Source organism: Erpetoichthys calabaricus, chromosome 13 (genome assembly GCF_900747795.2).
Source record: "Erpetoichthys calabaricus chromosome 13, fErpCal1.3, whole genome shotgun sequence".
NCBI lineage: Eukaryota > Metazoa > Chordata > Cladistia > Polypteriformes > Polypteridae > Erpetoichthys > Erpetoichthys calabaricus.
The window spans coordinates 97,153,170-97,174,341 of record NC_041406.2 but is presented as its reverse complement, the minus strand read 5'-3'; the positions used below and the strand labels follow the sequence as shown (position 1 = coordinate 97,174,341).

General features: G+C 38.6%; 1 protein-coding gene across 3 annotated transcripts in view; it reads left to right on the top strand.

Annotated features, from left to right (window-relative positions):
- The window catches only part of cdkal1 (CDK5 regulatory subunit associated protein 1-like 1), an 848,634-nt gene that overhangs the window by 548,701 nt on the left and 278,761 nt on the right, over window positions 1–21,172 (top strand). For all 3 annotated transcript variants that reach the window (XM_028817287.2, XM_028817286.2, XM_028817284.2), the window contains exon 11: window positions 9,477–9,657. In XM_028817287.2, the coding sequence (XP_028673120.2) occupies window positions 9,477–9,657 (181 nt within the window). The remainder of the gene's footprint in view (window positions 1–9,476; window positions 9,658–21,172) is intronic.

Here is a 21,172-nt window from a genome sequence, read left to right as displayed (position 1 = left end):
CAGCACGTGAGAGCTTTTCACACACTCAAGCTTAGTTGTATTACTTTTGGTAGTTTCCTATTATCTGTTAAGTTTTTATTGCGTTATAAGCAAGTTAATTAAATTTAAACATAAATGATGGCTGCAATTAGCTGCTGTCACTCTCTTGGAATTACAATTACTATGAGAACAATTAGGTTTAAATGAGAATTACAATGTTGGGAGAACAAACAGAATGTCGGGGAATTAAATGGTTTAACAGCATTGCACAGTGTCAGCAAAATATAGAAGTCAATTGATTTGAGTATGCAGGTCAATAGTTGTCCCCAACATCATAGGAACCTCTGCTCTTTAACTCCTTCAGAAATTAAATATTTGAGTTATACATTTAATTCAATTGACCAATCCCTGAATCTTTAACCAAACCTCCTATTCCAAATATTTGGTAGATTTGTGTTTAGGTTTTTAGTCTTTATTTTACATAGTGCTTTTTATGTTGAATGTGAGTGTACAGTGTTTTACAAGGCAAATGGCAATGTAACTAATAAAAATTGAAACCCACTGAATATAAATGGAATTGGAATCACTTAAGACATATTTATTAATATTGTGCCTTTTATGATGAATGTGCTATACCTGAGAGTTGGTGGTACCAGACAAGTGAGCACATTGAATATGCATGGAAATAATTCATCCTGTAAAACACATTTAATATTGTGGGCATTTTTATTGAATGCTGAAAAAGATGCATATCAAAGCAAATATGATCAGTTATTACTAAACTTAACAGAATAACAGCAGCCCTTTGAAAGCACATTCAAGTGAATGAGATGTGGTGTATGTAGAGCTCTCTTTTCTTTTTTTTTTTCCTTTCTGAAAATTGTCACAGTGTGCTTTACAAAAAAATTAAAATCTATCTATCAATGCCTTTCCAGTTAGTTTGTAAGGCTAAAATAAATATAAAAGAAAAAGAATCCACAATAATGTCCTCTTTTTACCCGGTGGGTTGCAGTGGTGTACTGTATTTGCGTATCTGTGTTTGAGCTTTGTTTGACTACATTTCTGTGACGCAAGTCCAAACTGCTCAGGTGATATGTTGGCGTGTTATACTGTTGTGTAGATGGCTTACTCCCCTTTCCATGTGCACCTAAAAATAGGAGAGCCTGCTGTTCTCCATTTTTTTCTTTGGAATAAACAGACGTCCATCATCAGCGTTTAACACAATATGAAAACAGCATTTAGCCTCAGTGAAGTGAACTGAAAAGTTCTAAGACTGTTAGACGAGTGTTCCAGTTGTTGAGCCATCTGCTTACCTGTCCACATGGAGTATTGCAGGCAGTTTTGAATGTGCAAGTCAATGGTTCTGGTAAACAGGTGAGAGACTGTCACAACTGTATTTTTATAAATTTCTAATTGCTTCACTCACACTAATGTGGGTACATGTTGTCTCTTGGACAAAGTAATGACATTGGCAATTATTTTACTTTTAGGTTACTCTCTTAACTCATGTAAGTAGGTTCATTCTTGTTATGTGAACAGAGCATGGTAAATTTCTTACATGTACATGCTAATCAATATGCATCATGTTGCCTAAAATAAATCCTCACAACATATTTGTCATTGCGTGACACACAGGAAATGGAAATTTATATTAAGATGTACTGCTTTTGCATTTTTTTTGCATAATAATAAAGGCAAGACTTGAATGCCAGTCTCAGCAACTGTGTGTTACAGAAAGGAAGAAATCTATTGCTTGGATAAAGTTTAGCTTCATGTACACATTGAGCCTACAGTGAAACCAAAGACACTGTTTTGTAATATGTGGATAGACACGAACCAGTTGGAAATTTCTGGGATAAAGATGACACCCAAATGTCCTTTAAATATTTTAATAATAACCAATGAAGACAAAGGTGAACTGAGCAGTTGAACAAGTAAGCCTTGTTACATACAGTACATTAGCGTTGTACAATTTAAGACGCATCAGCTAGCAAGCAGAAACTTTTAGTTCTCAAAATGACCTCTTAATAAAAAAAGTAAATCTTAATAATTAAAAAAAAAATTATACTGAGTTAACTACTAGAACACTTGCAACCATACTGAGGCTGTATTTTTTTTTTTTATGAAAAGAACCAGAAGGTACGCAAATTCAAAACTGAGAGTCAGTAAATCTATCAACAAAGCCAAAACAAGAACATTGTAAGTGCACTGGCCAGCAGATAAGAGCATTAGCTGATCAGGTAGAACTAGCTACCTGCAGTGTTAAAAATGCCCGTGTCTCTCCTGTCTTGGTGCTCTTTACATTGTTAAAAAAGCATGTGGCAGTCAAAAAGAAAAGATTTTCATTTTGTAATTAACTAACAATTCAATGCAATCGTGTGGCACTGTTCAGTGAGTGCAGGCTGAGAGCACCGTAACAAATTCACAAGTCAAATATAATTACAGAATTAGCAAAATACTGTAATTAATACAAATAAAGACAGATTTGTTTTAGCGTACAGAAAGGAAAACCAGTCCCAAACTTATTACATAAATGGAACCTAACAATATCTTTCCATTAACATCATTGAACTTGAGCTCAAGATTCAGTTAACTTACTTGTACACAGGAGAGTTAGAGATGTGTCAAAACAGTCAAAATGTATGTTAAAATGCAGCACTATATTTTACAACCCATGATGCTTATAACATTTTCATTGGATTGGAAAACTTATTTGCCTCTGTAAATCTAATTCCTTATGAGCTATTTGATCAAGAAGCTCTCTATTGCAATGAACAAAACATTAATGTAGCTATCATGCATTAAATGATTAGCGTTCCCAGATGTGCATCACCGTTCAACTTCACTTCCTCCTCCTTAAACAAGGATTACATTTTCTTGTTTAATCAGAACCTTTCAATGTGGTATAAAACTGAAAAGTAGTTATCCTTCAAAATAAAATTCACAATCTTTATTTCTTAAGCTGACCTCAATACAGTCCTGAAGTAACATGAGCTACCATGTAATGTTGTAAAATAACATTTGCCAGATTAGCTTTCACTTGGTATCACAAATATTCTCTTTTTAAGCTCTGACCTGAACTGTTCCCATCAATAATTCTGTTCCGTATTTTAATGGTTCTTAACAAAATGGACTTTTGAAAACTGATAGCTGTCCCAAATTCCTGGTTATTCTTTTCTTGTAACCCTTCTGAACCTATAACTGCATTCAGAGGTGGGAGTCTGCCTCAAATTTTAATAGCCTACCAGTGAAATGGTAATCCAATGCCAGAGTAATAGCCACTTTTATAAAGAAATGGCTGATATAACAAACTTGATTGAGAACATTCTTACCAGTATAAAGCAGAGAGAGAGAGAGGACTGCAAATAATTCCAAATTAATGTATTAAAAACAAATACTAAATAAAAAAGAATAACCCAAAAAATACAATTTGGCCAGCTTTGAGGCAATTAGTAAAGTGAGTAAGATGATTTAGTTAGAAAGTGAGGAGAGAGTAACGCTTGCAAAATGCTACAAAACAATACTAATTTACGTGACTATATGACAAATAAGTGGAAACCATTCAGTCCATTGAGCTCATTTTGTGAAATAATATCTAAATTGTCCCTAAATGTCTTCTGGACACCTTGTGTAAGTGTTCAGGGTTTACACTTCAGCTACATGAGTTGAGGTTTGTTCCAGGTTTTCATGACCATCGGCATGTAGAAGTGCTTCATGAATTCCATCTTGAAAACACTTCCCTTTAATTTCCACCGGTGTCCTCCAATACATTCTTCACACTTTAAATGAAAGAATTCCGATGGAATATCTTTATAACTAACAGACTTTGATATCTGCTTTCTGACTTCCCAAAATAGTGAATGCCTCCAGCCAGTGTAGCTGACATCAGGAATCTGCCTATTAATTGTGAATGTGGTAACCAGACAAAGAATGCTTTGGAAATATTTATACTGTGGACCACCATGGAGTCGTATTAGCCGCCCAGCTCGACACAGACAGGCAGACACGATTATTGTCCAGCACACACGTTTTATTTTAAGTGGGGCTGCACTTTCCCTTCGCTCCCCACTACAGAGCACAGTACAGAAGCACAGCCACAGTCCTTTCTTCTCTCTCTGTCGCTCTCTCTCTGTCTGCCACCTCTACTCCTCTCCCAGCAGCTTCGTCTTCCTCCTCCCAACTCGGATTCCTCGAATGGAGTGCCACTTTTATAGGGCCCCCGGAAGTGCTCCAGGTGTTCCCAGATCCTCTTCTGGGATCACTTCCAGGTGTGGCGGAAGTTCTGCAACTTAGGGCTCTGAAACTGTCCAGGCGCCCCCTGGCGGTGGCCACAGGCCCCATCAGGATTGAGCTTCTACACCGCAAACCTGTGGCCCCGCTTGTGTTCCGGGGGAGGTATTGCCCTGAATATGCCCTCTCCCCGGTCCTTCCATCACAGGGGCGTCCCGGCTGGGGTCCCACCACAACACCCAGTGAAGATACTTAGACTATAAGACTGAGACATTATGTATGACTAGTCCATTTTTGTAAGGATTCTGCTTGTGGGATTGCTTTAAAGGATTTTAGGGACTGGGGGATTCCACAGTCCCTTTTGTGAATCTTCAATTAGACACAATCAGCCATCATCTATCCTTTCAGCATCGGAGTTCAGAGTTTGATAATTTGTCAATCACTTACATTCCACCTGTAAGCTATAATTGTACATTAAAATGTGCAAAAATATCTTGTGTCAATTTGTACCCCTCACTGATTATTAATACCTGTTAACTCTGAGGTTCAATCAAACATGAAATCTGCCCAGAGATGCCTAAACTTTTGCATACAATGCACATTATACTATAGCACATTTACTGTATATTAAATATGAAATGAGTGGTGGCATCTGTACATCTTGAAGCCTACCCACCCTCTTGGCTTCATTGCTTAATATTGCCATGGTCAATTGTTCCTCAGGAACCATGTAGATTTCAGGATCTGTCAGCCTCCCAATTGTTACCTTATTCCTGTAGCACATCTAAATATTGCACAGGACAAGGGCACTTCCATGATGGCACTGGACAGCAGTAAGCCATGTAGAAAGCTTCTGGGCAAGACAGAAAGATGTCTGTAAACACAGGGACTGCTATGGAGCATTAACTTCTGTATGTGTGCTGTGTACATATAGTGCTGTCCCAGTATGCCAAGGGTAGGGATTCCCACTATGAGCACGGGATGTGACCCTCTCCTTAATTGGGGGGGGGGGGGGGGGGGGGGGAAGCAACATCAAGCAAAAAAAGTCAGAGGTGACAACACTGTTTGTTCGCTACAGTTAGTATGGAGTGCTAAGGGTCTGCCCAAGTGACCAGGACATTTAAGAGACATCAGCACTACGTTCACAATACAGGCCTCATTGCTCATTTCCAATTTTTTGCTCAGATCAGATTTGCCAGTCTTGACTGTTCACATTCATAAGTACCAGTGACCTGTATCTAACTGTAATGTGAATGCATCTGTCCTCTGAAGTGGTATGCATGCACATTGTTACATGAGTCATCTGTGCCACCAACAACAAAAACTCATTTATGAGATGACTCTTTGTATTAAAACAGACAAAATGAATGCACTGGTAGCTAGAGTATGCATTATGTTTTGCTCTGGAGGACAGGAAACAGTTAGTCAGTTGTTCGTGATTAGGCGACTAAAAGCAAGATGGACAGATTTTTCTGTTTTTGCAGCTATTGCAGGCGCTGCTGCACCAAGGGATGTGTGGGTTTATGAAAGGAGGCAGCAACGGTCAGACCATGACGGTTGTCACAGCAGGAGCTCTCCTCCATTGTTGTTTCAGTCTACCTGTATTGGCCAAAAACACGTTAATTCCGGTCTGACTGTTGTCATTCATGTTGCATAGCCATGAATACATATTCGATCTAGAACCACAGATGAAAGTGACTCAAATCTGATTTGAAAAGAACCAATTTTCGTCTCCACACAGTCCTGAAAACATCAGATATTTGTCACATAAAGGCAAAAATTGGATTTGTCACTTCCACCTGGTAGTGTGAACGTAGTCCAGGAGTCGCTGCAGGAAATTCTAGCCTAGTGATGATGAAGCAAACAGAAAGCCACTCCATCTGATTGACAGGAGTTAAACAAGATTTAGGCAGCACATTTGTTGTTTGTAACTATTTTGTACTTTGTGTTCATCTCCCAGTGTAGTCAGTGTGCTTGATGAAGGCACTCCTCTTGGTAAACTGTGTGCCTCTATCGTGGTGTTCTGGAAATGGAGCGCTATCACAAGGACCCCCCTACTATCACTATATTTATTAAATATACTGTATGTAGGGCAGCATGGTTGCACAGAGGTTAGAATTGTTCCTTCATGAATTAAGTATTCTGGGTTCAAACTCCACACTTGGTCATTGCTTGTGTGGAGTTTGCGCATTTTCCTTGTGATTATATTCATTTTCATCCCAATATTCCGGTCTTCCTCCCACATCTACAAATACATGCATGTTAGGCAGATTGGCGGAAGTATGGATTAATGCATACACAAGCTCTGTGATGGATTGGCTCCCTGTCCAGAAAAGTCTCTGGCCTTGCCCCAGTGTTGATAGATACTTTATATGCAAGTACTGAGTTTAAAGACATGTCTGCCGACTTATAATAAATAACCAATGCCGAAAATGTTTGTACAGTGCGTTCAAAACCAGATGGCCAGTGCTGAATGATTTTGCCATACTGTACTGCATGTGCCAGTTTCAGATATAAGTACCACTCTGCAGAGGGTCCGTTCTTTTTGATAAGGAGATTTCCTATCTGTCTTTACTTGAACTAGTGAGCATCTGGAAGCAATAGTAGAGATGAAAATAAGAAGGCAGAGTTTTCTCCATTTTAATGAGTTTTTTTTTTTAATATTGGGTTAATTTCCAGTCCCTTTTGTTCCAAAAAATATCATTTTTAAATGATTTTAAAGATAGTATGATTACTTTCACACCGCACATTATGTTTATACGAAGACTCAAATGATTAGTCCTCCTCTTATTGCCTTTTCCCAGATCATTGCTTACTGCCAACAGAACATTAATTATTTACACAACTTGTTCCACCTAGGGTTTAATAAAACTAAACTATAAATATTACATATGTCTAACTTTATAATTTGAAGTCAAATCAAATCATAGATAGATATTATTAAATAACAACAGAAAAAACATTTTGTGACAAATTAAAACTGATACATTTGTTTGACTCGCAGAGATTGTGGCTGAGCTCCTCTGCACAGCTTGGCTCCAAATCACATCAGTGCTCACTGCGGCTCACGCCTCCCTTTGACAGAATCAATTCAGCTTCTGCTATTGGCAAGTGGATTTTCGTTTTGTAGTTTGACCCACAGAAGAGTATTAGAGTTTGGATTTTCTGTGCCTGCTAGTCATAAGGAGATGGTAACGATTCTAGCCTGGATCTATCAGAGTAAAGCTGGAGCTTCGTCATGGCTGTGCCTCCCAGTTGTTGTGGTATTTTGGTGCAGTTTTTTTTATCTTTTGCTGCATGTAAGTAATAGCAGTAGTGCTGTCATGTGCACAGAGTCCAACCAACATGCACCACAATACAATACAATTTATTTTTGTATAGCCCAAAATCACACAAGAAGTGCCGCAATGGGCTTTAACAGGCCCTGCCTCTTGACAGCCCCAAAACTCCCCAAAAAATTGAAGAAACCTTGGGAACAGCAGTTCAAAGAGAGACCCCTTTCCAGGTGGGTTGGGCGTGAACCACATATCCACTCTCCAGCATGATCATAAACTAATGTATTTTGGAGAGACAGTGATGCAATTAATGCTAGTGCCACACATCTCCTGGGCTTCAATCCAGGGTGAAGCCACATTTGGTGCGGTGCTCCCTGCCTCTAGTTCTACCCCTAAAGTTGGGTGTGTGCGAGAATGATTGATTAATTTAAATAGGCCTGGGATCAGTAAACACAGCTGTGCACAGTGATGGAGTGGCATTCTGTCCAAGGTTGGTTCCTGTGGTGTGCCCAGGATAGATTTTATAACCCTGAAAATCTTTAAGCAGGTGCGAAAAGAGTTGGATAAGAATGTCTGTTGGCTTCTTTTTCTTGCACAGTTGTCTTCGTCCTTACTGTGTCACACAACATCTAAGCTTTCCTTATTTTTTCATAGTATAAAATTGTCATATTTAGCCGTTTTCCAGTTGTAAAAACTACTTCTACTGTAGATGTCGATTGTTTAAATAAGGGCAAATTATGAAAAAAAATTTGGCACATTATTATGGTTTAACAATTTTCCCCGAAGCCGTTCTTTTTTTTGGGACATTATTCTTTTACCTATTCTAATGGCACACTACCATCCATTTTCCAACTCGCTGAATCTGAACACTGGGTCACGGGGGTCTGCTGGAGCCAATCCCAGCCAACACAGGGCGCAAGGCAGGGAACCAGTCCTTTGCAGGGTGCCAGCCCACCACAGGGCACACTATCAGTAAACTATATTTCGGGTAAACAGGAGGAAAGGCAAAGTCAATGCCAGAAAAGGAAGCAATAACAGTGCAAAAAACTCACCATTGACCTTCTATCTTTTAATAATGCGCTGGTCAGTTCTTAACGTGATTTTTGAAAGTTTCAGCAGTCTCCTTAGTTGTTTTCTTTGCTTGATGCAGGCCAATAATTTGACCCTTCTGAAACGGTATAACATCTTTTCCACGACCACAGGGTATGTCCTCTGACATGATTGGTAAGAAATTAGAAGCTACTCACTGCATCAGTTAGGGTTAAATAACTTGTTGCCAGCTGAAACATATTAATCACTGCAGTACTTATTCAATTTAAGGCTCTTACCTATTTGTTTAGTTAAATCCAGGTGGTGACTTTTTTTGGCCAGACAGCGTGATATGGACCATGAGTAAAACATGCCTGCCATAGATCAATTTGTGCTTTTCCTTGTAACTGACCTTGGCATTTGTTGATGGCCAATACAAAACACTTTTTCTGGAAAATATATTCCTTTCAATTAAAACAGGTAATTAGTAGAAATAATGTGAATTTGTGTATACATATAATTTCATAAAGTAGGTCATATTGTAAAAATGGCAGCTTCAACTGGATATCAGTGTATTGCTTTTATCTTTAATCTCGTACCATTACAAAGTTTTGGTGGGTTCCAATCAAAAGCAATATTCAGTGAACCTAAGGTTCCTTTAACTTGTTGCATACAGCATTGATGTTTACAGGCTTCACATTTACATAGCGCATACAATGAATTGGATATTATAAGCGCCATACATTAAAGAACAGATAAAAAGAAATAATTTATAAATAATATATAATAATATACTGTAAATAATATCATGAACCATTTTGTGAACTTGCTTAACTTCTTTGATAATGGATACTTTTCCCAGATGTCCTCACATTTTAGATAAAACCAGGACACATGGTGTATTTATTGCCTTTGCTTTTTGTCCTTTAAATTTCTTCTCAATAGGCTGTTTTATTTCTTCAGGGTTCCAGGAATCAACATTGCTACGGACATTATCTGTGGATTCCCAGGTGAAACAGATGAAGATTTCAAGGAAACTCTTAGGCTGGTTGAGGAATATGAATTCAAGAGCCTTTTCATCAATCAGTTTTATGCACGGCCAGGCACACCAGCTGCAAAAATGGAGCAGGTTCCAGCACAAGAGGTAAAATAACTTTTTCTTGCTGTTCCACCAAGATTCTGTAATTTCTAAAAACTCCATGATAGATCATGAAAGGGATATGGCTACGCTCTTGAAATTCTGAAAATTATACAAATTTCTTTATTATTTTGAATCTTGTATTCTGTACTCAAACTGCACAGTTCCAAGTCAGAGTCCTTTGTACTTTTTTTTAATTTGGACCTGTTGTAATTGGAAATAAACCTAACAATCGAGTCTCTAGGACGGGAAGAAAACAAATGACCAAGATGTGATTTATGATCATAATCACTAAGTAATGGTTATTATTCAGGTTTACACTGTTTAGCTGGTTGTCCCTTGAATCTTTTTCCGGCAGTTGTCATGGCCGTAGGCATCCTTTTGGGGTGGGAAACATTTTTTGTTCTTATCATCCATCCAATGCCACTTATAATCATATCACCATCATAAATCTCCCTCTGGGCTTCACTCACACGTCCATCTTTGTTCATCTCTTCACCCAATTATCCTCTGCCTTTTATTTCACATGCCCAGTTCACATTAGTCTGTTTCTTCTCAGAACAACAACTATTATTATTGACCCTGTAACCTGGAGTTAGATTAAACTCACAATCCTTTTAATGGATTTTGGCATTAAGCTGGACAATACAGCATTATAAATGTCTGCTCTACAACACTCTTGATGAGATACCAATATGAGAGTTGTATTGTTGTTCCCAGTGTGTCATAGTTTTGAATCTCTTTTAATTAAGTTTAAATTTGCATTGTTTTTGTCTTGCGTTAGAGTTGTCAGAGGTTTGCATCACACAAGTGTATCCAGCAGGGGGGCGCTCTTTTTCTCCCCAGGATGTGTTTCTTCATGCAGAACTGACTAGAACCCATGGCGGACAATAATTACAAGAGAGAAAGAAGGTGCAAAAAGAGATACAGTGCATCTGGAAAGTATTCACAGCGCATCACTTTTTCCACATTTTGTTAGGTTACAGCCTTATTCCAAAATGGATTAAATTCATTTTTTTCCTCAGAATTCTACACACAACACCCCATAATGACAACGTGAAAAAAGTTTACTTGAGATTTTTGCAAATTTATTAAAAATCAGAAAATTGAGAAAGCACTCGTACATAAGTATTCACAGCCTTTGCCATGAAGCTCAAAATTGAGTTCAGGTGCATCCTGTTTCCCCTGATCATCCTTGAGATGTTTCTGCAGCTTCATTGGAGTCCACCTGTGGTAAATTTAGTTGGTTGGACATGATTTGGAAAGGCACACACCTGTCTATATAAGGTCCCACAGTTGACAGTTCATGTCAGAGCACAAACCAAGCATGAAGTCAAAGGAGATGTCTGTAGACCTCTGAGACAGGATTGTCTCGAGGCACAAATCTGGGGAAAGTTACAGAAAAATTTCTGCTGCTTTGAAGGTCCCAATGAGCACAGTGGCCTCCATCATCCGTAAGTGGAAGAAGTTCAAAACCACCAGGACTCTTCCTAGAGCTGGCCGGCCATCTAAATTGAGCGATCAGGGGAGAAGGGCCTTAGTCAGGGAGGTGACCAAGAACCCGATGGTCACTCTGTCAGAGCTCCAGAGGTCCTCTTTGGAGAGAGGAGAACCTTCCAGAAGGACAACCATCTCTGCAGCAATCCACCAATCAGGCCTGTATGGTAGAGTGGCCAGACGGAAGCCACTCCTTAGTAAAAGGCACATGGCAGCCGACCTGGAGTTTGCCAAAAGGCACCTGAAGGACTCTCAGACCATGAGAAAAAAAATTCTCTGCTCTGATGAGACAAAGATTGAACTCTTTGGTGTGAATGCCAGGCATCACGTTTGGAGGAAACCAGGCACCGTTCATCACCAGGCCAATACCATCCCTACAGTGAAGCATGGTGGTGGCAGCATCATGCTGTGGGGATGTTTTTCAGCGGCAGGAACTGGGAGACTTGTTAGGATAAAGGGAAAGATGACTACAGCAATGTACAGAGACATCCTGGATGAAAACCTGCTCCAGAGCGCTCTTGACCTCAGACTGGGACGACGGTTCATCTTTCAGCAGGACAACGACCCTTAGCACACAGCCAAGATATCAAAGGAGTGGCTTCAGGACAACTCTGTGAAAGTCCTTGAGTGGCCGATTGAACATCTCTGGAGAGATCTTAAAATGGCTGTGCACCGACGCTTCCCATCCAACCTGATGGAGCTTGAGAGGTGCTGCAAAGAGGAATGGGCGAAACTGGCCAAGGATAGGTGTGCCAAGCTTGTGGCATCATATTCAACAAGACTTGAGGCTGTAATTGCTGCCAAAGGTGCATCGACAAAGTATTGAGCAAAGGCTGTGAATACTTATGTACATGGGATTTCTCAGGTTTTTTATTTTTAATAAATTTGCAAAAACCTCAAGTAAACTTTTTTCACGTTGTCATTATGGGGTGTTGTGTGTAGAATTCTGAGGAAAAAAAATGAATTTAATCCATTTTGGAATAAGGCTGTGTGCTTGGTGTGTGGGTGTGTTTGTGTGTGTCCTGTGGTGGGTTGGCACCCTGCCCAGGATTGTTTCCTGCCTTGTGCCCTGTGTTGGCTGGGATTGGCTCCAGCAGACCCCCGTGACCCTGTGTTCGGATTCAGCGAGTTGGAAAATGGATGGATGGATGGAATAAGGCTGTAACATAACAAAATGTGGAAAAAGTGATGTGCTGTGAATACTTTCCGGATGCACTGTATATGTATTTAACTTGGTTTAAAAGATAACATTCATTCCCAGAATATAATGCATAATTCTGTATCCATACATATTCAGGCCAGAGAGAAGCAAAGGGACATCACAGCCAAGTGGGAGAATGCTGACACATCCCATCCAGCAAAGAATGTTGACGGCATAGGGAGATGCTTCTGACGTCGTGCTGGATCCTCGTCATTATAAACACTCACATAATTACATATTCATAAAATTCATGTCAGATTTGGGCAACTAACAGAAGAACTGGCAGATTATTAATACCTTCAGCTGTCCTCATCATTGATCACAGACTCTGGGGTTTTTAACCATATCGGTCAAGCAGACATCAGCACTTTTTAAAATAACCTGCTTGTGTGTCCTTCAAGTTTTCTGCCCATCTCCCTGACTTACAGCTGTCATTTGTCCATCTTTCCAACAGTCTCTGTCTCTCAGCTGAATTACAAATCTTTGAAATAACTTTCATAAATTACATTGGCACTAATAACCTTCTTGCTACAACAAGTCAAACTGGAAATTTTAGCAACTGCAGTAACAGGAGTTCAAAGTCCCAAATAAACGTGCCTGAATGTGGCCACAACTTGTAACAAACACTGTACAGAAAACTCAAAGTATCTAGTTAGAAGCCTGGTAAATTTCATAGATTTTCATTTTTGACTTTGAATTTGTTTTCCTCTGGTGCTTTTGGTTTAGAAAAGTTTGGTAACAACTTAGGATTGCCTGATAAAAAGAAAAAAAATTGTTTAGAGAATATAGTACTGTCCTTTTTTTCCACCTAAAATATCAAGTGTTTTAGACAAGAGTACATTCCTTAGCATAAAGTTGTTTTCTAGAACGAATCATCTGGTGCTACGCTCTGTGCCACTGTGTTGTTCATTGCTGTGTACAAACATTGAAAATTTCACTCATGTCTTCCATTTATTAAATGTTTTTGAATGTTAAAGAGCAGGCATGATGCTGAGTTGTTTCTACCTGGGTGCACGTTAACAAAGATCTCTATATTTGATAAAACTCTTAAAAAATAAATTAGACGGGGAAAATTTTAATAAGACTGAGAAATCTAATTCATCCCTCTACGTAAAGAAAATAGCAATAGTTTAATACTATTAAAAAGTTGACGAACCCTATTGGGTATTTCTGAATTGGCACTAAAAATAAAATTGATTAAGCTAAAGAAATGCACCCGGTGGCTTCCGGGCAGGTGTTTGTGAATGGCTTGTCTTGAGAAGGATGTACGCAACACAGGACTGGCTTCATAGTCTCGCCGACTACCACAAAAAGCCGTTTGAGTTAAGGCCAGAATCTGAATTTTTCTGCGTACTGCAGTTTCACTTTTTATAATCTGTACAAAACTAAGCAGTTTTTTTTGAGTGGTTCAGCATGTTGTAAATAAAGTAAAGCAGATATCTGCTGGCTTCTACACACCATCTCAGAATGGACAGTTTATATTTGAGCTGTGATCACCACATAATTTGTGTCTTAACATTATCTTAAAGTCTTCTTTGCTTTCTGACATTTTGCTAATGCAATAATGAAAAAATTGAATAATTACCCATCAGCCTTACTTAACAGTAAGAGAATTAAATTAAATTACCGGTAGATATAACACTCACTGATAAGTTCAAGAAAGAAAATAAAGCATAAGGAACTGCACCTCACTGTCAAAAATTGTTTGTCCTTAATTTAAAACTCTCTCCGCCTGTACTTGCCTTGTCTTGATGAATTTTTCACAACTATGGCACTAGTGTTAATGAATAGATTGATTTTGCCATTTCCATTACATTGTTATGCATATTTCTGCATTAAGACATTGTACTAATGATTTACAAATGCATTTTGATTACCCACTCTGCTCACAATCAGCGTTTTTCCTAAGGTTGTGTGCCTAGAGGAGTGTTGCATTTCTGTTAGTAATGGGAAATGAATATGACTTCAACAAAGTAGCAAAAGAAGCAAAGCAAATGTTAACAAAACATAATTTAATAAACTTGAAGCAACAAATCATTTTGCAGCTTCCAAGCAGCAGTCATGTCAAATACCTAGAACAAAATAATCGGCTGCTCTGTTTCGTTTGCGCAGCTTTTTGTCATCCACTACTTTGCACCCAGAATGCAGAAATGTCCTAGGTGATGTTTCATTTGCTCTTTCTGTCACCCAGCCAGTATGTTAACCTGTGACCCAACATTTAGACAGTGTAATAAGACAGGTTCTTACTTCAGTAGAGTGCAGTGTGGGCAACTCATTGATCAAAATCACCCAGACAAGCATTTTCTTTAAAATTTACATCAACCAGAGCTTTTGCCTGCTGTCTTCTTTGCAGCAAGCTTTGTTTATGAGTGTTATTTGCCATACGACCTTCACAGCTAATTGTTGTGATATCTGTCACAGTGAAGTACAAAAATCCCAAGTAGGACTCCAAATCTGACCAATCAGACCAGGACTTCTCAGAGTCAGACACCAAAATAGACCTGTCATAAAGTTGTATAATTCATTAATATAAGATATTATTCGCCACTTTGCCGTGATGCTGTTTTGACCTCTCGTTGTCTAGATGCAATCATAGATTACTTGAGGGTGTTTACCAGCAGTTGCTCCGCTCTGACATCTCTAATTATGACAGAATTTAAATCACCTTGTATATCCAAAGGATTGTCAGAATTTCTAAAAAATAAGACACGTTCTGTATTTTGCTGCGCACTTGAATTTTTCTTTTTATGACTTTGCGCTCCTTTCGCTTATGATCCTTGGTTCTTCTTTTGTGTTCGGTGTATCTTTCAGATCTGTCTTTCTTGTTTCTGACTCGTGCCTGTTTTCCCAAACAAGTGCTTTCTTCATCCTCGTCCTGGTCCTTTCTCTTTCTGACAGTGACAGCTTTGGTGGCAGTACAAGACTTGCTTGCCTTCCATGGTGCCTGTTGTGCTGCTTACCTCTATGCATCTAAATTGCCTTTTGTACAGTTTGAATGCTGCATGCATGTGCAAACGGAAAATAATTTACCAAGCGCTACAGTGTTGCAGAACCCAAAGCTGCCATCGTTACTTGCACTTCAAGGATTTTTTTGCCGATGCATGCATGCTCAGTGTAGGCGAATGTCTATGTCATGTGCATTTGTGGTTGTTTTAGTGTGGACAGAGATACTTTCATAAGCAATATGAAAACACTAGTGTGGGCAGTGTTCGTTTTTGTACATAGAAGTGTGGATATAGCTTGATTTTAAGCCAGGCTGTTGCCAGTTTTTCCTTGATTTGCCTTTAGTTTTTAATTCTTTAAAGAGCATTTGGTTATATTAAGAATTGTTAGAAAGGGGTGAAAGCAGAAGTGGGGCTTTTGCAGCATCATGGGGTTTCCTGTTGTCTGTGGGCAGAAATATTTAACATGTTACCTTAATGTCATTCCCAGAAGAGACTGACCAATCCCTCGTCTATGATAGTACAGTACAGATTTTTTAAATACATGCAGACCATTATTGAAATTTCAGCTTTTTTTTTTGATGTATAAACACAAATCAAGGAAAACAATGTTACACATTCTTCAAATATAATAAGCCAGCTATACCTCCCTATTGCATAAAAAAATCCTGGGAAGAAATGTGACTTTCTCAGAGAAACACTTTCAAGTCCCACGAGATGACACTTTGTGCCAAGAGATTTAACCACACCCAGAAATAAAAGACAAAGAGTAGAATGTAGACCAAGTAGAATGTCGTAAAGAGGTTCCAAAATGTTGGCGCGATACACTTGCAGAGCAGGTTAGAGGTAATGAAAGAATTTAAAATTTTGAACGTCTCAAAGAAATGTTAGTGAAGATTACATTAGCACAAACAAATGGAAATCATTACTCGGTGAAATAATGCAACAGCGAAAAGAGATTGAATATATTGTTCGGATTTTAACTTTAACTTGGAGACTTGTAGATCATCTAATTCGTGTTGCCATCAGGGAATAGTAATGTTTCTTCTCAATGAAGATACCTATCCATGAGAATTAAAAGTTTTGTTGTTTGGTGAAAGTGAAATCCACATACATGAGCGGCAGAGATGTGAAGTTGCTGGTGTGTTGTGCAGGCCGGGAGGTTGGTGAGCGAAGCAAGCAGGGGGCAAAGCCCCCTGGTTTGTATGAAAAACAAATGGATTAATCCTAGGAAGAGTAATTAAATGTTTCAATTGCGTTGGTTGTGTAGGTATTCTCTCCTTTTCAAATTGGGATTGTGCTCATGTTTAGATGTACCAATCACATTCTGAATCATGTCCAAAGGTCGTTGGCCCTGTTACCAATTGAATGATTCTGATTGATGAAGTCAGATGTTTCTCTAGGATTTCCCTGAAGCTTTCTTTGTTCCATAGTGTAGAGATAACTATGATCCCCAAGGAGATAGCAAAACACAACAGGATTTTATTGTTGAAATGGTACAGATCAAGAGGCAGCGAGCAAAAGAATTTCAAAGCCATTACATATCATGGAACAGTGTGAAAAAACACTGTGAAGACCATCATTGAAAACTGGAGGTAATATGGCACTACTGGGACATTGCAAAGATCAGAACATTCCTTCCATAATTGATTGCCAGTAAAGAAAACTGAAGGTTCATTCAGAAGGCAAATAGCAACTGGAAAGGAGCTTCAGGAATTTGTAGCAGTAACTGGCTTCTCCCTGTACTGTATATTACAGGAGTTGTTTGGATTGCCCTCACGTCTGAGCTGTTAGGGTAGGATGGCAAGATAGGAGCCATTTATCTCAAAAACAGTACAGGCAAGTTTGTGTACATTTTACAAAAGACACCTTCAGTTTCCCAGAACCTTGCAGGAAATCTTTTATTTTGATGATACCAAAGTGGAATGTTTTTGACTTAGGGATAAAGACGGCTCATCTCGTCACCCAAAGAACACAGTACCTGCTTTCAAACATGTTGGTGGCAGTTTCATGTTCTGTGGCCGTCTCTCTTCTAAAGGAAAGGAATTCTGGTTAAGAGAAAATAAACAAGAGCTGCCGCTGTCTGTTCTGTCTTCTCTTTCCATCATCAGAACAATCAAAGGGATAGAGTAAACTCAACCAAAAAGTGTTTTAATAAAGGAAAGTCAATGTTTTGGAATTGTCCAATCAAAGCCTGCACCTTAGTTGTGTAAAAAAGTCAGTGGACTTGCACACAAGAGCTTTGTCTGAGCGAGCTTGAACCCTGCCGCAAAGAAGGCTGGACTAAAATAGTAAAATACAGACGTATAAATGAGTGTAGAGATCTCTTCACACAAATGTACTGCTTGATTCAAACAACAGGGATTTACTTAAAAGGTGCATGCAGGCAAATAGTATTGGTTTTTACGTTATTTGCCTGATTTTTTTTTTCCATTGTTTGTCATTTATATATTGTTTTTATTAAGATTAAATAAAGGACATGATTTATCTTGATTTCATGCCTTGCATTCAAATGAAACTGCAAGACCTTTTTGTTTATTCTTGTTTTGTTATATTGATAGTAAGTCTGAATTTGTAAATGTGTGTAGCATCCTGTCCTGTCTACAAAGAATTGCACTAAATAAGACTGAACTGAAATAAACAGAGAATTACCCAGAAGTTAGTCAGCGATAAGTTACTATATTTGAATTCAAGCAGCCACTGTTTTGAATTTACACGCTCTACTAATGTCTGAATGTGCTTTCTTCTGACACTCACAAGAATGTGTGTGTTAGTTTGGTTGTTTCAAAACTGGTTTGAGCAAGCATGAGTGTGTCTTTGAGCAGGACTTCACATAAACTGCTCCAGCTTGATGCTGCCAGGCTTCCTGTGACTTGGAAAATGGATTATATTTGTCCAACTCATGGATGAAATAAGTGCTGAACCGGGCAAGCAAGTTGAGAAATGAATGAATGAATGAATCATGGCAATTCTGAACTGGACAAAGAAGTTGGAAGATGAATAAGTGAATATTTAAATGTCCATCAAGAACATTGTTGTTGGTTATAAATACCTTCAAAGTACAAATGAAAGTGATCCAAAAACCAATTACTGGCTAGCCCCTTTGTCACTAATGGGGAACTGCTCAGGGTCTTGTTTCTCTCTGTTTTATATCACCACACAGCTAAAGAGAAATTCTTTTGAGCAAAACTGGATAAGCATTTGCTTCTGACTCCCTTAATTTAATTTCCAGGATCTCCATGTGAGGATGTGAAACGTGGAAGAACCAAGTCCTGTGTAGCACTTCTCAGAATAAAGGATGTCACATTCTGATGCAAGCACTCAAATTAAATAGTTAACTCTTCACAAGTTGCTCCTCACATTTTGTGCTTATTTATCTGATACTCCAGATTCAGTATCTTCCACCAAAAGGAAACGGCACATACAGGAAGCCCATTTTCCATCAGATAATCCTGTTTTAAATGCCATTGTAACGTTGCATGACGCCCATGGGAAAAAAAAAGAAGTTTTACCAAGGAAGTTGCCTAACTGGAGCAGCGATTGGATTGCAGAAGGCTGAGGCTGTTCATAAGCTCACATAAGAGCTATTTAAAGTATATGTACATGTATACTCTGTGTGTGTGTGTATTTATATATTTCAAAGTGTGGTGTTTTACCTCACATTTTATTCATGAATATGAGGCATTTAAGTAAGACTATTGAAGTACTCCATTTTTACAAAAGTAAATTTTTAAAGCCTAGAATTGAAGTTTAGAAGGATTCCTCTAACCCCGGGGTCATGTTTTACAATTGGCAGGCTCTTGATGTGTTCTTTATCTGCTTAATTAATAGTGAACTGGCAGAGACAAAGCTTAACAAAAGTGTTTTTGTGCTTTTAATTCCTGCTTACCTTGTATTTTAGCATACTGGGTGAAATAATTAACCACTGAAAAGCATTGATGTCTTCATACAAAGGCGAAACTCAAATGACAAATGCATTGCGCCTTTGCATGCTCAATAAGTATTGGAAATGCTTTTTTCTAGAAGTGCAAAATAGACTTGCTGCAGTTTTAATTAAGACTTCTAACCTGAACAGTTGTGTTCTGAAAGTTTAAACAGTTTAGTTCATAAATCTGAAATTGAGAAGCATGGCCGTGATAGGTCCCATTCTACTCAAAGCCCCACTATTTAGTACTTTCTTATATACAATGCAGCTCGCTAACAGTCTTATCCCACCTTTATGTCATAAAGTGTGTGAAGGAGATTTTTAATCTTAATGTCAAATGGACCAGGGGCCTCATGCATAATGCCGTGCGTAGAATTCGCACTATAACATGACGTAAGCACAAAAGCTGAAATGTGCTTACGCACAGAAAAATCCAGATGCAGGAATCTGTGCGTTCGCCAACTTCCACATTCTTCCGCTACATAAATCCCGCTCAGCGTGGAAATAAACGCACGTGCACGCGCCTGCTGTCCTGCCCCAACTCCTCCCAGAATTACGCCTCTTTGAATATGCAAATCAATATAAATAGCACTTAAGCACAGCGTTCTGTGAAAAGGCAATGGCAAAAGTACAAGGAAAAATAGAAGAATTTCAGCGAATACCAAATGGAGACAAAGAAAAACGTACTATTTGTTGGTTTAAACAGTTATATAAGCAACAAAAGGAAGTTGATCGATTGTCATAGCGTGTCAGAGAAACTCGAAAGCTCAAGTTCACAAAGTCGCACAGTGCCCGAAATAAAAAAGTTGTCACATATCAGAGTCGGCGTGAAAAGGCGACTCGTAGCCCACCATCTGAGTGTCATATGAAAGCTTATTAGGGTACAGAGGAAAAAAAGGCACACAGTGTGAAAAAAGCACGAAATGTCAACTTTAATCTCGAAATTTCCACTTTAATCACGTAGTTTATTTTGTCATTAAAGTAGAACATCATAAACTTCATCTTAAAATGGTTTAATTTACTAGTTTCTCAAATCCCATCGTAACTAAAGTAGCATGTTAAATGCTTTGTTTTGTATTTGATCTTATATGTGCTCTACGTGCCCGAAACACTACGTGCTGTTCCTCCGACAGGACACAGAATCCATTACGTTCGTAATATTACAGCTCTTTGATTAATTAAAATACTGAGAAGTATACGTGATATCATTTTCATGATGATATGAGTTAAAGCATGTTATTAAACATGGGAACACGGTGGCGCAGTGATAGTTCATGTCTTACAGCAAGATGCTTGCTGCGCCATGCGCGACCTTCAGTGAAATGCTTTATTACAGAAGTACTGTCTTTTTCAAACGTACTAACCCCCAATTCCTGTCCTTACTTTTCTTTCTCCAAATACCCAATCGCTATAATAGACATTAAGAAATCTGTAAGCTTAGAACGCCGATTCTTCAAAACTTTTAAGGAACATCGAAATATCTTCGTAATGTTTAATTATTCTATCCATCTATCCTTCCAGTGTTGCGCCAACCACAGCATAAAAACAGCACGAGGCAGGACCAAACTGTGAATGAAGCTCAAGCTCGCTAGCGCTTAAAGTAGTTAAAGTTTTATCTGTATAATATAATCAACATATTTTGCTGAATTTCATCTTAAAAATGATATCGTCATCATATTTAAATATGTGCTTTATAAAGTGGCTCAGGTTGTGCAATATTATAACTTTATCATAAGTACAATTACCTCACGGTATCTTGCAAGTACAAACAGTTGTACGAGGAGCACTTGATGGACTGATCAAGTGCGTGTATAGTTCTTGGGATGAAACTGTTTGTGAACTGCGAGGTCCGAACAGGAAAGGCTGTGAAGCGTTGGTCGGATGAGAGCAGTTCAAGTAGCGAATGGCTGAGGCAGCTAGTGCTTGATGCTGTATACCAATAATTCACTTTCCGAT